At 38.9% G+C, this 18297-nt stretch overlaps 1 protein-coding gene across 1 annotated transcript in view; it reads right to left on the bottom strand.

The window, feature by feature from the left end:
* The window catches only part of EVC2 (EvC ciliary complex subunit 2), a 59535-nt gene that overhangs the window by 21473 nt on the left and 19765 nt on the right, over window positions 1-18297 (bottom strand). The window contains exons 10-13 of the mRNA XM_054391430.1: window positions 8951-9275; window positions 6394-6633; window positions 5610-5785; window positions 597-756 (exon numbers count right to left, since the gene is read on the bottom strand). Of these exons, the coding sequence (XP_054247405.1) occupies window positions 597-756; window positions 5610-5785; window positions 6394-6633; window positions 8951-9275 (901 nt within the window). The remainder of the gene's footprint in view (window positions 1-596; window positions 757-5609; window positions 5786-6393; window positions 6634-8950; window positions 9276-18297) is intronic.

Here is an 18297-nt window from a genome sequence, read left to right as displayed (position 1 = left end):
CCATTTCACAGTAAAGCAAAATTCCATGCTTCTGCACTTGCAAGTCATCTTCCATTATGAGACCATTTAGATCTCTTGGAGCCAGCCTTGATTTCTAGGTGGCTGAGGTTAGGTGACTTGAATCCCACCACAAGCAGCCACAGGCCCAGCATATTTTCAACAGTTTTGTTTTGCATGTGATTTTTAACTATGATGTAGAAGTCATCCAAGCCACACATTGCCAGAAAATCCACAGAAAACCACGACTGTCACAAAGCTGTGTCATGTCCCTCATCAACCCCAGAACCTCAGGTGGGTTTCACCTGTTAGCACATTACATAGGCTTGGCATAAGCCTCCTGGACAGGCCAGACTAAACAGAGGAGCTTCACAAGATTCTCCAGTTATATTAGTTTCTTGCAGGTTCTTCTAAAAGCTCTTCATTACTGCATAATTAATACAGAACATGGAGGTACATAGCAAACCACTGACCCTTATTTTCACCTGTGTTCCTGACAGTGGTGACCCCTGTCCTAAGAACCACACTTTATTTTTCAATTCATTCCATTTTTAATTCATGATAAGCCCTGTGAAAAGAAATATGCCGAAAATAATTACCTGTTGTAGCATTTCCCTCCTTCGCTTGGTAATGAGTTTCTGGCGAAGCTTTTGCTTTTCTTGTTTTAAATCATGATTGAATTTCTGTTTAACAGAATTAATTTCAGCCTCAGCTTGGTCCAGCAGCACTCCCAAATGACTTTCAGGTAGATGACCTGCTCTGTAATAAGAGTGTTTGAAACCTGTTAGCCCAAATTCTTAAGAGCCAAAGGGTATTTGAGGCAATTTATACCATAACAAGGTGCAAAAAAGTAGATACACAGAATCAACTTTGTTTCTTTAGCAGTGATGCCTGTGGTAGTCAAACAAGCAAGTGGGTAACAGAAAGGATCCCATATGAGAATTGAGGCAGTTTGTGAAGGAAGACTGGGGCAGGAGGGAAGGCAGGGAAGGAGGAAGGGAAGGAAGCAGGAAGGCAAGGAAGCAGGAAGGCAGGGAAGGAGGAAGGCAGAAAGAAATTAATTGGGAAGGAAGGAAGGAATTTGGAGGGAAGGAACGAATTCAGAAGGAAGGAGGAGTTTGGAAGGAATTCATAAGGAATTCGGAAGGCAGGAGTTTGGAGGGAAGGAGGGAATTCAGAAGGAAGGAAGGAATGTGGAAGAAATTCAGAAGGATGAAGGAATTTGGAAGGAAGGGTGGAAGGAAGTTGGAAGGAAGGAATGAATTTGGAAGGCAGGAAGGAAAAATCAAAATCAAACACACATCAGCTAGCAATGTGACATTCAAATGAGACATTTCAAACCTTATGTATTATTCATAATATTTGCATTTTTCATTTAATGCCCCTGCAATGCAACTCTAGATGTCTTTTATAACTCTGCCTCCTCATTAGAAACAATTTTCTCTTTAAAGGATGTAATCTAATCAAGTAGCAACCATTAGAAATTATTTTGAAGATACAAAGCAATTAAGCCCATGAAAAGACTTCTGTTCAGATTTGCTGTTACATTTACACTATCAAAAAATTATCATGGTTTTAAATTGGTAGTGAAATACAATAATTTAAACAGAGCAATTTCTCAGTCTTAAGCACACTGGGCTTTCAAATGGACGTTTAAGACTATGGTCTACCTCCAGTGTCAGAGTAAGCAAAGCCCTAACCATGTCTGCAACAGTTAGCAAAACCTTCATCTCCACACTCTCAAATTGTATCTCAAAAATTATTTGATATTACATTTACACCAGAAATTCCTGAAATCTTTCCCTGACTACAGAAGAACAGTAGAACATCTTCCTTCAGACCAGGCTGTTGAAACATTTGTAAGTTATAATTTCTAACATTAAACATAGTGGACTTCCAATATTATGGGTTGTAATGAACATTACACACAGAGCCTGGATTGAGATGATCCAGGGGTTCAAAGTCTGTGTTCCAGGGATACCTGGCCCAATTAATAAACTAGAGTGGCAGCTAAATGCTGCAAGGCCTTCCCCAGAAAAGACAGTCTCTCATTCTGCTTTATCAGGATTTGTTGATACTCTTAACAGCTCAATTTCAAATAAAATCCCTAAAATAAAAGCTCCAAGAAATAAACCAGAAGATTAAGGTTTATTTAGGCCACTGCACTGTAACCACGGTGGCCAGATTCCACAATTCACAACTCTCCACCTACTGCTCAAGCATTTCCAAGTTTCTGGCCAAGCTGTGAAGTATCACTCCCTACATAATGAATGCACTAGATAAACTCAGATCTGCTTTATCACACTTATGTCAAGCAGAGAAAACCCTCCTTTCCAAAGCTTTTCCAATCTCTATCTATTGTATTTCTTTAATCTTCTATAAAGAGGATTAAAATACCTCTCAGCATCTTGAGAGCAATCCACCAAGCATCATTCTTGGATCAACTCACTTTTACCTTGAAAGCAATCAATGTTAAGTTTCAGTGTTATGTTAAAAACAACAACCCAACAGCACCAAATTTTCTACCCATATTTGGTAGCTCTAAGTTTTGCCCTCCTTTCTGATCAAACTCAAAGAAGAAGATTAGTAAAATATTATTTTTTAACACCTTCATCTTGGCTTATACTGAGGAAATAAATGCAGGCTTGCTGCATCCAATTAAAATCCCTGTCCAGGGCAGTGAAAAGAGGCTGCAATAGAGAAAGATAGATGTGTTGGAACTATCCAATAAATGAAAGATGGAGAAAAAGCCATGCAAGGTAAAATGACTGGAGCATGATATATACCTACCTATTCCGAACAGGAAAAAAAAAAAAGGGTCTGCATTACTTCAGTTAGAGACTGAAATAATTTGATTTATTCAGAGATTTTCCCAGGTCAAACTGAAGGTGATATAGTATTGTAAAATCTTATTATGTTTTTGGAATCTACTTATTTAGACCTTCCAGATAACAAAAATAATGAGCAAAAGACCTACCAGCTCAGAAGTTTATTGGAGTTATATGGCAACTTACTGACATTAATCAGTATTACAGCAATTCCTAGAAGGCTCAATCCTGGCAAGAGACCCTCATTTCTGCTTTGGTATAAATACAGTATAAAAATAATTACAGTTATTAGAATTAAAAGATGTCCTGTTCCCAAAGGACTCCGAATTGAAACACAAAATACAAGGAAAGGAGAAATATAATGAGACAGTATAGAGCGTATGATAAACTGCTTGATCTCAGCATACCAGACATCTCATCACTGAAGAAATGTGCAGGCACACCTTTAATGTCTTTGAACAAGGTGAATGTTAATGAAAGAGAATACTGCAGTAATAACAAGGATGTTTACTGGGAGATCCTCCCAAAGGCAGTGTGTCATGGAAGGAACATTGATGAAGTATGTGGCCACCAGCAACTGTATCAGAGCTTAATCAGAGGCAGGCTCTGACTTCTCTATACTCAATGAAAGCCAACAACATTAGGAGAACACAGGAAGAGAGGGCACTAAAAAAAAAAAAAAGCAGTTGGTGTTTGATGCTATGGGGAACTATCTAAGTGATGCTGGACCCCAGCAAAGGAAGATTGTTTTATGACAGCTAGAGAAAGCATGGGAGCATCACAAAAACAAAAGGGAGATATGAAGCAGAAACGTTGCAGCAATCTGGATGCAGACAGAGGCTAGATCACCTGCAAGACAATGCCCACATCACTCTCTTCAGCTACTTCTAGATTTGATCTGCTGAGCTAGCTGGCATCTTGCTGGTGCACACACCAAAATTCAGGTAAAATAATTCAGAAGAATAAATATTCTACATAACAAAGTGGTACATGCATAAAAAGTTTTAAGAGATTATTACAAAACTTTATACCAATTCATTACTGCTGGAGGCATTCAGTTTCCAATACCAACTCACTGAAAGGTCCTGCAGGACATTGCTCAGAAAATTACTTTGCTTGTAACAAGGTCCATATAAATTAAGATTATTCAGAAGAGTAAGTAAGAAATCAATACAAGATGTTTTGCTTGGAACATTTACGTCAAAGATAATCAATTGCCTACCTTAAAAAACACAGTTCACAAGAAATGCTTGAGGTCTTTTACAAATTAAAATTTTGAGAGAAATTTATAAATGAGCTTGAGTTGGTATTGAGTTGGTACCTAGCAAGCCAGCAGAATGGGATTCAGTTTTTAGGGGAAGAAAGAATGAAGAAAGTATCTTGTGAATGAGCAGATACCAGCTGAAGGATGAAGCACCACACTACAGCAGCTGCAGGTCAAAAACATCAAGAACCTCATGCCTCTAAGGATATCCAAAACAACCCAGGATAAACACTGCCTTAAGTACCACCCTCATGCCCACTTATTCTTTAAGGGAAAACACAAAAAGCCTAGGTAGATATGGATGCACAAAACGGCTCAGGTTGGAAGGGACCTTAAAGATCATCTACTTCCATCCCTCCTGCCATGGGCAGGGACACCTCACACTAGACCAGGCCTCATCCAGCCTGGCCTTGAACACCTCCAGGGAAGGGGCATCCACAACCTCCCTGGGCAACCTGTTCCAGTGTCTCACCACCCTCAGTGTAAAGAATTTCTTCCTAATATCCAGTCTAAATCCCTCTTCTTCCAGCTTCAATCCATTCCCTCTTGCCCTATCACCACCCATAAAAGCCCCTGTGAAAAGTCTCTTCCTGGCTTTCTTTTAGTCTTCTTTCAGGTATTGGAAGGCTGCTATACAGATATTTTAAAACTCACTTTCCTGCCTTTTGGCACTATAGTCCATGGACCTGATTTCCAAAGGCAGCAAGTACCCACAGCCAGTCTGGACAAATGGGACATTTTATTTAAATACTATCTTTAGAAAGCCCAGCTTGAAAACTGGCTGCTCTAATTTAAAATGTTCATAACCCTCCTTAAAATTGGTTTGGTTTTATTTTGCTTTTTATAACTTTCATTTGTGGCTGCACGGAATGTTTTTTTTTTTTTGTGTGTGTTAATTTGAAATTGCCTTGCTATCTGATCAATTTTAAACATCCTATTAAGCTCCATTTTTAAAAGACCTCTCCCTTCATGATTTATCTGCTAGTTTATGAATCTCTTTATCTGTGGTATATCTAATCTACATCTTTTCTCAATTTCTCTTCTCCATACAAACAGTTCTGCATTTTAAAATTCCATTTGTAAGTTCAGGGCAGGCTAATAAGTTGGGCACAACAGATTAAGACAGATTTGTACCTATATTTAGACAAGTAGATTCAACACTAAAATGAAAAGTAGAATAATATAGATATAATTTAAAGCACCAGCCATTCAGACCAGAATTCTCTTGCTGCCCAAGTTATAACGCTCCAACTTTATAATATTTCTCAAATCACTTTATAATGAGAAACTGAAATACAAGCCTGTTTGTCCAACACTTGACTGAAAGTTTTACCTTAGTATCTGCCAGGGTATTAACCAATAAAGTCATCAGTTAAAAAATATTTTCCCACAATTAATTTAAATGATAACATTACTACACACCTTTCCTGCTAGGTAACACAAAGACTTCTGAATATGATTCTATTGTCTTTGAGATGACACAGTCAAATGGTTGTCAAGAATACAGTCAAGATATTTACCTTTCTGTCTTACTGATAAGACTTGTTATCTGGGTTGCTGCTGCATTTATAAGAGCAGAGGCTTGAGAATCCCTTAACTGTATCTTATTTATAAGATACTCCCTGTAAGCAAATCTTCTATTCAGATGATATTTAGTCCTAGCTTGCAAAAAATCCATTAGTTCTTCAATGTCCCCCTGTAGGAAAGAATGCAAACAAATATATTCAATTAGCTGTAATGCTAACTTCAGATAATACCTGTGGGTATCAGATCAGATTTGTTAATTAACAGGTAAAGTTAAAAAGTTCTTATAAGTGAAAACCAGTAAATTATTATCAACTTAACTCCAATCATCATGTCAAGTTATTGTTGTTATTTCAACAATACAGAGGTCTGAGTACCTCATGAGCATCTCCTGAGATTCCTGATTTAACTGGTCAGTCAATTAGATACCCACAATTAAAGATGCACTCAACCCCACCAGTGTTAGTAGAACTGTTCTTGCTTCAAGCTATCCAGCCATGAAAACAAAAGCCAGCACTAAGCACGTGGCCTTGTGGCAAATACATCTAACTTGTTGCTGTCGAAAAATGCTGTGTGTATTCACCACCACACAATTGTGCAGATGTCTAGATGTGCATAATGATGGGATTAAACTTTTAAACACTATTCCTATGAAGATTAGTTAACATATGGATAATTTCCTTTAGAGTTCTGTGAGTGAAGATTATTTCCTGAAGCATTTTCCAAGACTTAACCATGAATTCTGTCATTAAGTCAGGAACGGGGTTATTATCCTCTTACCTGTACTTTAGAGTAATCTTCCACTAATGTCTTAGTTGCTTCCAACTTCAGATCCCCCTTGGAAGCAGCGTTTGTTATCTGTGTGAAAAAGATATTATGGAGCTCTTTCCTCTGGATAACAGCCAGTTGTCTATAAGCTTTTGCAAAATATTCCTCCTGCTTTAACAGAAGGAACCTCTTCAGGTGGTCCTGCTCCAGTCTCTGAAGCCTATCCAAAAGACTTCTGTATTCTACAGCAGGCTGCAAAGAAGAGAGAAATAAATTCATTTCAAGTGCTATTCAGTATGTAACAGATTTTAAAGCATCAGTGCTAACAGCTCATACATGTTTTACATATATTCTGATTGCTGTCATTTCAGGTTTGAATGGAGGCTGATACCAAATGTACACTCTCCATGGTTTTCATCTGATTTTTTTAATGACAGAGGTTGTACAGACATCAATCTCTAATCCAGGTAACATTTCCAAGGCATAACAAAGTTATTTTTAGGATTTAAAAGAATTATTTAAGATAAATTACACAAAACTGCATGAAATTCAACACAATGACTACACATGAAATGAATTTCTTAGGTATCATCAGTCCTGAAATCCAATTAAAATTGAGGAGACTCATATAAATCAGAACAATAACAATAAGCATACATTTTAAAAACAAAATAAATTAGAAAAAAATACTCTACTACAAATCTCTAAAAGCTCTTATTTATCTATTGGTTTCCACAAATTAATTCAAAAGCATCCTTTTAGAATTGCAGCAACAGAGTAGAATTAAATGGCAATTCATTTATAAGCTTCTTTGCAAGAACTACTTTCTCATCGTTCTCCATTAAGATGTATTCATAGCTTTAATCTCAGATGGCATAAACTCATTAGAAAATCAAATCATACATGGCCCACAGAGCAATGAATGTTTCTTATGCCAGCAGGGCTACCTAACAGTAGTTATGCTGGTCTTGTTCTAAACTTCTTATTTACCTGGGGAGAACTGCTCTCTGCACTGAGTTCTCCCACACACCTCACTCCTCATTCCCAAGAAACACACTGCAGATAGCAAATAATTAATCCAAAAGGCAGGGAATATACATTGTGTGCTTTGGCTGAGAAGATGTGTCAGTGTGAGCTGAAATTCTCCCCCATTATTGCTTCATCTGTTTTTCACTGCTGTCCTCTTGGACATCGGCTGCTGGGCACAAAAGTGTGGGCCACCCCTGGTGGTTTGGCACGTCCTTTTGAACCAGGTTCCAAGGTAAACACTAAAGTAGGTCTTTTCACAGACAGCAAAGTGAACAGCAAGATGTACATGATAAATGGATTAGGACAAGTTCTGGATTGGCCTTAATTCTTTCTTTGATTCCTACCATTCAGAATTTCCAATACAAGCCAGACTGAATCAATACCAATGTCTTTTGTGCAAAGAAAAGCCATTTTGCTGACAGCCTATTTAGTGCAAGTGCACATACTGAGTTTCAGTCAAGCCCCTCTCTATGCAAAAGCCAAGATTTATCTCAGAGAGAGGTCTTTTTAAGTGCTAGTTTTCTACTCTAGGCCGTAGAGTACAATTTACACCATCCTTAAAATGATGTCCACAAATACCCCTTCCTTGCTATCTCCTTTAACTTTCTATCACTATAGTTCAGGATGTTCATATCCTAGATATGTAAAAGCTCCTTAGGGTGACAATTTAAAATTCATCAGGAAACATTGCAGAAACTCAACTGGTTCAGTAGCCTTCAGCCATCAAATTTCTAAACACAACAGCCTGACAAACTGAAGTTCTTGAGAGCCTACACATACTGTAATATCTTTGATGGGTCATGCTCAGCAAAACATTTCTTTTGTCAAAACTTCACTCATGAATTGATCTCATAGTCTTTAACAGCTATACCTCTATGATATGCAAATAAAAATGAAGGCAAAAAACTTGAACAAGCATGTATAAGGGATCACACTGGTCTAAGGGATTATGTTCCCAATGTGACTTCTCCTCTTTATAGTCAAACAGAAACAGACAGCTGGAAACTCAGCAGCATGACATTCAGTACACACAGAGGAGCAAAACCCCCCTGGTAAGGAACAAACTACACTGGTTATTCCCACTAAGTCAGCCTCTTAATATGAGTTAACAAATCTTAATCCTCTTAACATTAGACAAGCATGAAACACTAAACTTGGGTATTTTACTCAAAATGTAACAGAATCCTCTCGAGATACATGAATTAAAACATTCAGTGTACTACTCAATATATACTATATAGATACACTATATATTCAATATATATGCTGAAGTAAACATTCAATATACTTGAAAAAAGACATGGAAAACTAGAGCATAATTTTGTACACAGGACAACCCCTCAGCCCCCTCAGTCCATCCTCCTAGAGCGAAGTATTGTGGCCCTCCTCTGGACCAGATCAAACAGGTCCATGACTTTTCTGTGCTGAGGACTACAGAGCTCTTTACTCTTCTACAACTCTGCAATTCTAATCTAAAAGAAAAACCATCTAAGCAAAACCATGTATCACACAAAATACCTTCATTTTGTATTAGATTTACCTTTTCACTCATTTTCTTCATTAACTCTTCAGCCTCTTCATTTGCATTTCTTGCTTTTTGGTGTTGAGCCTCCATTGTCTTCCTAGTTTCCAGATTACACTCAGCTGTTAAAGCTACCATCTTCCTTTCATACTCCTCTTGAATCTCTTTCTCCATTGCAAGAAACTGCATTTTAAAAATTGAACCCATTCTCTTCTCCACATGAGGAAAGAGGCTGTGACTCAAAACCATGTTCTTCATCAACATAGCAATGACTTCCTTGCATATCTGTGTTCGATATGCCTCCAGATCAGCATCTGCCCGTGTCAGGCTGGCAACCTCCAAGCTGCAGAAAGGCAATTTGTGTTTTGAAATCACAGTTTACAGCAATCTGTCAGAAAAGAAGGATATCTAGATTCATTCAGTAATGGATAACTGAATGGCAGTCAGAAAAGTGTAGGGATATCACAGCGCATGAGTTTACTAATCATGACAGTAATCCTTCATGAAAAAGCAGGGTGAGCCAACTTGTACTATAGCAGAGCTTTAATGAAGTATAGCCATTCTTGCATTTCTATTGTGGACAGGAAAAGTTAATTAAATAAATAAAGCTAAATCACTAATAAAGTTCTAGAAAAGAGATTAAATGACAAATACAAGATTTTTTTTAGCAAAGTTTCAGATTTTGCCCACATTTTGAATGCTTATGGCTTTGAACATCAGGCCTAGTTAATTCCTGCAGGATTACAATCACTTGTCAAATGACCTTGGTCATCTTTCCTCTTTAGAAAACAGTTTCCAATGAGATACAGTATTTAAACAGGGAAGTTAGAATCACAGAATCATAGAATTGTTAGGGTTGGAAGGGACCTCCAGGATCATCTAGTTCATTGCTACTTAGAAAAGTTTAGAAGTATGATATTCTATTCCTTCTTATTAAAACCAAAACAGAACAAAAATTACAGGAAATTATTTAGTTAACACATGCAAAAATAGTAGTAAGGGAAAAAAAAACACCCACAGCTGTTTTTTCCTACACCTAACACATTTGTCTGTGGTCATCTTTAAGTATGTCACATTATGACACACCTAAACTGAAATACTGAGATGGATGGTGGTGGGTTTTGGTAGTCCATGAAGCAGCATGGAAAATGTTACTTTACACACTCCAGTATGCTGTGTTTGGAAATCTTGGAGGGAAGAGAAAAATATAAGTTTTATAATTTCTTAAATAAAATATTTTATTTAGCAAAGCCATGAAATGTGAAAGCTGTACACTATAATAAAGTTGTCAGTCAGGCTACCTAATAACCTTTGTTTCCCAACCTGTCACCTTGATTTAGAATAAGAGGTTGCTCTTGCCAATTCTGCAAATGTTAGGAACTGAGATAAAGTAAGGAGCAGGGGAGTTAGGGGAAGAAGTAGTAGTTTGGTTGTGACCTGCAAGCTTTTGCATTAACAGATGTGACATGGATTCATTTCTGGTTTTCATGACTGCTGTACAGCAGTTGAGCACTGGTACTTCCTTGTGAGAAACGCATCAAGGGAACAGCCTAGCCTATGTTTGGTCACTTCAGAAATCTTGTGTATAAAGAAATCCTCTTTTATTTTGAAATCCTCATTTATATTCAGCTGAATACTCCTTGCACAGCTCCCTCAGTCCCTCTAACACAGGTACCAATGCTCTGCCCAGGACCCACTGCCTGGATTTACCTTTTTTCCTAGCAAAGCTGTATTACTTCATATTCCAAGAGCAGGGTTTCATATCCCAAGCCCTGTCACCATGGCAGCTGATTATTCCTTATCTACGTCCAGAGTTGTGAGCTGGAAGCATGCTGGTTTTAATGCAGCCCTTAGGCTTCTCTTACACACATTTCTCTTTTTCAATCAATTTCACCATCACAGATTTAAGATAAATTAAACAAGGTTCAACCTCATCAGTTCCCTAAGATAAACAAAAACTTTGATGTGTTAGCACCGCATTCTACCAGAACCCAAGGCCACAAAGAGAACTATGGTACCAAATTAACTCTACTTCTCATGATCATGATGCCAAACACAGGAGGAGCAATAGGTGTAGTTCACCTCATGTGACAGCAAGTGAGGGCTGTTAAGATATCAAGAGTATTCCACACAGCAGCCTGCAGGAAGGAGATAAGCTCATCACACGCATCAGAAACCTTGCTTCAAGCTCTGACTCCAAATGAGAGTTTGAGGACAGCCTTAGCAAGCTGCATCAATACAATGTGGAGTTTTAGACATGAACAGTCAGTACAAAATTGGAATACTATACATACAATAAAAGCAAGTGCCTTCAGACACAAGTTCATCAGAAAAGCAATGCTTACAGTCACCCAGATTAAATGTGCAATGTTTTGTGACATCTAGGGGAAAAAAAAAATATCCTACCGTGACACTCCCTGCCTCCTGAAACTGAGGTAGATTTAGTGAAGTTGCTTTAAATGCTCTGCACTCTGCTTGTTACAGCAATTCATGTTTAAAAGGTCTCAGATCTCTTCCTGAGCATATTCAACATAACAGAAACATGAAAGCCCATGAAGTACAGGTAGCAGATGGCACTCTATTGATGAAAAAGATCAAAGCTTCTGCTGGACAAAGCATGTGGAGAAAGGATGAGGACAGCACAGAAGGCAGGTGGTACAGAAGTGTGAGGGGAGGAAAAGTGAACAGACAAGTAGAAAATAAGCTGCAAATAGCAAGTGTAAAGATTTTTCACTCACTTGAAAAGGAAGAGGATTTAAAGATAAGTCAAAGAAGATCTAGGAGGGGTGAATCCCAGACACCAAGCACAAAGAAGCAGAAAGAGTGCTTGAACATCTGATGTCTTCCACAGACCTGATGAAAGAATACAGGAAAGCAGCTAGTGTCAAAAAGAAACAACTGCATTTAATTAAAAAAAAAAAAAACACAAAGCAAACTACAAAATATTTGTGTCTTAACTATTCAAATTAGAGGCCCATAGAGGTAATTTTTGAACAGAACATAATAGCAGCTGAATGTAAGTCCTAAAATGAACTAATGGCTTTCTGACATTTCAGAAATTAATTCAGAGTTCACAAAGATACTGTGACACAATCTTCTGAAGTCTAAAGGGGAGTGAAATATTAAGCAAACTCCCCTTCAGTGACACTCTCTCACCAAAACAGAGAAGTTACTCATTTTCAGAGACTCATCTCTCATCTGCAAATGGCAGCCAATTAGTAGCATACATATTACAACATCATCCCAAGCGGACTGGAGCCCTCAGGTAGCAGTTTCTGCAAAAGCATTCCTTTGTGATACACAGTGTCACTAAAAAGATGTAATTTAGGGCCATGGTTTGTGCCTGCACTGTCTCAGATACCCTGCTGAAGCCATGACCTGGAGTACCACAGCACAGCAGCTGCACCAGCTCCTGCTGGAGAAGGGAATGCAGCTGGGAATGGGCAGACATCGACACACAACTGCCTCCAGCCCAGTGGTACCCACTGCTACTCCCTGAGCCAGAGCAGCACATCTCCCGCACTCATGGGCAAAATGGCAATGGGTTATCTGTGGGGAAAGTAAAAGGAGAACAAAACAGAAGTGCTACGGTCCATGTTGCCTTTTCACACTTCAGAGAAGCGAAGATGGAGAGAGGTCAGACAGGGAGAACCACACAGCCAAGACGTGAAACAGTGTGTGTCAGTGCTGGCTTTAGGAACAGCAAGTGAAGAAAGCCAATTCAAGTAAGAACAACATCAAAGGTCTTCAGTTGCAGATGTTTCCTAAATCATCCATTTATTGAGGGGTTAGTAATACAACATCAGTAAGCTGGGCTGTGTTTTGTTTTCTTCCTTGTTTTGAAGTATTTGTTTTCAACTGCTGTGCCCACGCAGACCCTGTGTGCAGTGCTGTAGCTTCCTCTCTTCAGTCTTTCCCTCCTTTTTTCCCAGCCCTGCTTCCCACAGTCTCCTGCTAGGTCCAGCAACAACAGACATTGCAAACACTTCAGGATAGGGATTTATTCAGGCTGCATTACAACCAGGTGCAAATCTTTGCAGGAGACCACAAACGTGCTGAAGTAGAAGTAGAGGTAACAACAGGAGGTCTGAACAGCTGCCAACAGCTGCTCAGATCGTTCAGCCCTCCTGTGACAGAGCAGGATACGCTGCTTCCCCTGGACTCTGCCTGCTGCCTGCCTGTGTCAGAGGAGGTCTGAAGATGCTCTGGGCTACACCAGTAGCTGTACTGACCTGTAGCCAGCTCATAGGACATTTGACTTGTGAGCTGACAGAGAACACAGGACATCTGATCAGTAAACAAAATTGTTAAGAAAGGTATGGTGCTGATCATCTAAGGATGCTTTCACATGGATGAGTGACAGCTTAAGTTTGGCTTTCCAGAAAAGGCCAAGATGCTGACAAAAACAGAAAGAGTATTCTTATGGTATACAGCCAAAACATAGAAAAAGATGAGTAATGGAGCTGAGAGACCACTGGCTCTTCAGGAAAAAAAATTATTAATGACAACCTGCCAAAAGTGTTAAGTACTACATTTGGCAGCAGTTTCACTATCAAATTCTTTTAACTCTCCACAGCAACATGAAGAGAGTAGAGGTATTCCAATTCTTAATCTGTTTAAAAAAATATTGAAAACTCCTGCATTTGAGAGACTGTGAACCTCTGCTTTGATTACAGTAAGTATGAAAACTAATAATCAGTGATTTTCAGCAAACCAATTTAAAAAATACAGCTAGTGACAACACAGCTGTTGCAACAGCTCAGACAATGCTATTTCACTGCAAAACTACAATGCAAAAAGAGTATAAAAAAGACTCCAGACCTGCTTCCAATGAAGTTATCATGCATTTTACCACTGGTTTTAAAAGCAGCAACTTCAGCCTGATGCCAGCAGAAGCATAAATTAACATTATGGCTATATGCATTAATACAGATGATCAGAGGGCTGGAGCACCTCCCTTGTGGGGACAGGCTGAGAGATTTGGGGCTGTTCAGCTTGGAGAAAAGAAGGCTCCAGGGAGACCTTATAGTGGCCTTTCAGTACCTGAAGGGGGCCTACAACAAAGCCAGGAAAGGACTTTTACAAGGGCTTGTATTGATAGGATGAGAAGGAATGGACTGTAACTTGAGGAGGGTATATTTAGTCTGGATATTAGGAAGAAATTCTTTACAGTGAGGGTGGTGAGACTCTGGAACAAGTTGCCTGGGAAGGTCATGAAGACCAAGTTGGATGAGGCCTTGAGCAACCTGGTCTAGTGGAAGGTGTCCTTGCCCATGGCAGGGTGATTGTAAATAGGTGATTTCTAAGGTCCCTTCCAACCTAAACCACTCAATGAATCTATGAATGCCTGAGGAGCTTCCAACTTTGCTATGATCTACTCAGATTATCCTGATCTACTCAGACTTAGAGTATTCAGCTCACAGAAACAGCAGGAGATATCAATCTTCTTTCAAAATTACATGGCATAAAGCATCACTAACAGCTCTGCTCTCAAAAGCAGACTGTTTTCCAGATGAAATAAATTGTTCTGGGTAGACAGTAGAAATGACCCATATAATTCTGAACATGATTTTTTCATAGTTAGCCAACATCAAAGAAAAAATGTCATTTTTAGATGAAAAGATACATTATCATTAATTACAAATGAATTATTTCCTTCAATTCCGTTGCCTTATGGACTCCTATCACCTAATGGAAAAAAAGTGTGTGGTTTAGACATTTGTCAAGTATATGACAACATTTATAGCACAGAACTACAAGTGAAGGGTTTGGGCTTCATTGCATGCGATTATTATTTATTTATGTATTCCTGCACTGTACACATTGCACAGAAAGTGAGAAATGAATACACCTTCCCTTCAAAGATTCTATTTTAGAAGTTATGAAATACAGGAATTTACCACCTCAATTATTATTTTTTTTCATCCTAACAATGTAGCTATTTCTCACCATTGTCTATGTAGGAATATTCAGGTCTAGCTGCTGTGACAATGTGATCTTTTATTCTTGCTTTCCATTTGAATTCAAGGTTAAAAAGAAACCACATTTGCTGTGCAGCAAATTAAATTCAGATGTACAGCGAGACATTTACATTTAGAAAGAAAAAGTTACATTCTAATATAGTAGCAGATTGGTTTTGACTTTTCTGTCAAGGCTCTCTGGAGACAGTTTGATCCTGTTCTCTAGTACACTGGCCTCAATGCTCTCTACCATCAGAAGAAAGTCAGCTGCAATGCATACACATTACTTAGTGATTTCCCAAAATAATTGGCAGTATGTATTGTGATTCAACAAGCAGACTCAGGTTCAGCTAGAGCTCTTCCACACTCAAGGAAGCATAACTCTATAAAATGAAGACAAAAAGAAATGTTGTAGCAGTGGAAATCCATTTAAGGAAATGAATATATCTGTATCTTCTGAGACTATGAGCTTGATTAAACTTCTTATCTTAGGCTGGACACAAACCTAAACTGCTCAACTCTCTTCATATTATTTTCTAGATATACAGAAGAAGATACACAGAACTTTCTGGAACCTCATCTTCCAGTGCACATGTCAAATATTCAAGTCACATAGCTTCTCATTGGCATTCATTGCCAATAGGCCAATATTCAAGAACATACACAGTAAGGAACCTACTGAGAATAAAAGCCCAGCTATTTTGCTGCATAATGTACACCAAGGATATGACTTATTAAGACAAACCCCATAAAAAGACTAACAAAGAAGCTTCCTTATGAAATATTTAAGGTATGTTTTGTTCTCCAGCCAGTCCTCCTGACACTGCAAACTGTCTATGCTCCAAAGATGTCCCTGTCCATAAATATTGAACACATGCTCCTAACATATTTGCTAAACAATTTGGCACCGTCACTTTGTAAAAGACATTAATGTAACTTTACATCGTAAAGAGGACAAAAAAAGCACCTGTGACTCAGAACAGTAATTTTCTCATTTGTGTCTGGACAAAAGAACAAAGCAGCAGAATGATGCCAACCATGTTTACTATCACAGTGTAGAATCTATCAGTTACATTTGGCAGGCTGATAGGTATGCCACGGGAAGAAAAGGACATAGCTACACTAAAATGTGCAGGAGGATTATTGAACTAGAATACAGGCAAGACGTTGTTGGTTGGTTGAAAACACCTACATTATCAAAAGCTCTCTAAAATAGGTCTCCATACTTTGCTTACCCAAAAAATAAACCCCAGAATCATGATGCTGAAATTCATCTTGGTATACACACAACAAGAAAAAAATTTTACTCGAAGTACCAGCCCAGTTCTCCTCCTCAGTACACTGCTACTCCTGCAGGACAAACCTCATTCCTCAGTTCATAGAATAACAGAATCAAGCAGGTTGGAAGAGACCTCCAACATCATCCAGTCCAACCCACCACCCAGCCCTATCCAGTCAGCTAGACCATGGCACTACGTGCCCCCTCCCATCTTTTCTTGAACATCTCCAGGGATGGTGACTCCACACTTCCCTGGGCAGCACATTCCAATGGCAAATCTCTCCCTTTGTGAAGAACTTCCTCCTAACATCCAACCTATACCTCTCCTGGCACAGCTTGAGACTGTGTCCTCTTGTTCTGTTGCTGGTTGCCTGAGAGAAGAGCCCAACCCCCACCTGGCTACAACCTCCCTTCAGGTAGTTGTAGACAGCAATGAGGTCACCCTGAGCCTCCTCTTCTCCAGGCTGAACACCCCCAGCTCCCTCAGCCTCTCCTCATAGGGTTTGTGTTCCAGGCCCCTCCCCAGCTTCGTTGCCCTTCTCTGGACACGTTCCAGTACCTCAACATCTCTCTTGAATTGAGGGGCCCAGAACTGGACACAGTACTCAAGGTGTGGCCTGACCAGTGCTGAGCTCCTTCAGAAACTCTAACTATTCTATTTTCTGACACTACGTGTAATAAAACAAAATGCAATTTTGTTGAAAATCTGTGACCATAATTAGTAAAATTACATTTCATTCGAACACAGAATTCACTCAAATTGACTGCAATTAGCCATTAATAAATTACAAACACAATCTTTCTTGTTGCCATTACATTTTGCAAATTAGTATCCTTAAAGCAGGTAATTAGTAAAAAGAAGGATTACTCCAGTCTGTTTTTAGTCTAGATGGATGTCAGAGAAGCTCCCAAGGCAATGGTACAGTATTTTACCTTTGTCTTTGGAATAAGTTAAAAACCTGGATAATGTATAACAGTTCCTGAAGTACAAGACTAAAACAAAACCTGCAAGAAACATCGACCAGGAAATAAAGGACTGCTTTGCCCCAACTTGCAAAATGACTAAGAAATCAACATTAAGAGATGAGAAAGTATCTTAAGCTATATATCATATAAAAAATTTAACAATGAGAGATTAAACAAGTGGTAGACTACAGACAGAGAAGAAACCAGAAACAATATTGTATGTGTCTGATACAGGTGTTAGAGTAATGCTGTAGCTTTTTTTTAATCAACCAGCCTGCAAAACTGGGATTCATCTCACATACCTCTAGACCTCTCCAGCTGAGCTCAACAGGCCAGGCTCCAGGCTTCAATGGTCAGTGGCTGTGGCAGCCACGTGACTCTAGGATGAAAATAATCATACCCTCAAGGTGCCCTTTTCATCCAGCAGTTAAAATGGGGAACCCAGGGCAGCTGAGTGTAGGAGTTTACACTGCAGAGATCCTCACCCAGTCAGATAAACTGCACCATAAGTAGGAGAGGAGGTATGTAGCAATTGAATACACATATTCAGCGAGTGCCAATAAAAAAAAGGAAAATATGTACATGTAGCTGTGTGTCACCTCTTAGCAGCAGATGAGTCAGAAGGTCCAGTTTAAAACTACAAGAAATTAGAAGAACTGGGACAATTTATTTAGGTATTAAAAAATACACATTGCTAACAGGTAGAAGCTAACATGACCCCTTCACAGTACTGTCTGTCACCCTTTCAGTCACTTTTCCTAGCAGGAACCACTGTAACTCTGGATGCCTTAGTTGTCTATCTACCATCCTCATCCTGGAAGATGAATAACTAACTCATAAGGTGAAGAAGGTTAGTGACTGTTTGCTAATGGGCATCTATTTTTTTTCTCTGCAGTGCTCTATCTCCTTAGACACAGAGAAAACAGAAACTGTGAGGAAAGAAGTGGAAGCAAGAGTGACTTAGTTTGTGTTATCTGCATAAAGCTATTACAAAACTTCAGCCTGTGGATACATACACAAATGAAGAAATGAATTATGTTTTATGGGTTTAGAAAACCTCCAGTGATAAAAAAAACCCCATACAAAGTTTTGCCAGAATATTTACCTTTCTAAACCACAACATACCTGAAAATTGCCCAGCATTTTTTTGCTAACTAGCT

The sequence above is a fragment of the Indicator indicator genome, chromosome 23 (genome assembly GCF_027791375.1).
Source record: "Indicator indicator isolate 239-I01 chromosome 23, UM_Iind_1.1, whole genome shotgun sequence".
Classification (NCBI taxonomy): Eukaryota; Metazoa; Chordata; class Aves; order Piciformes; family Indicatoridae; genus Indicator; species Indicator indicator.
Note: the sequence above shows the minus strand (reverse complement) of the source record. Positions and strands in the feature narration are given on the sequence as shown.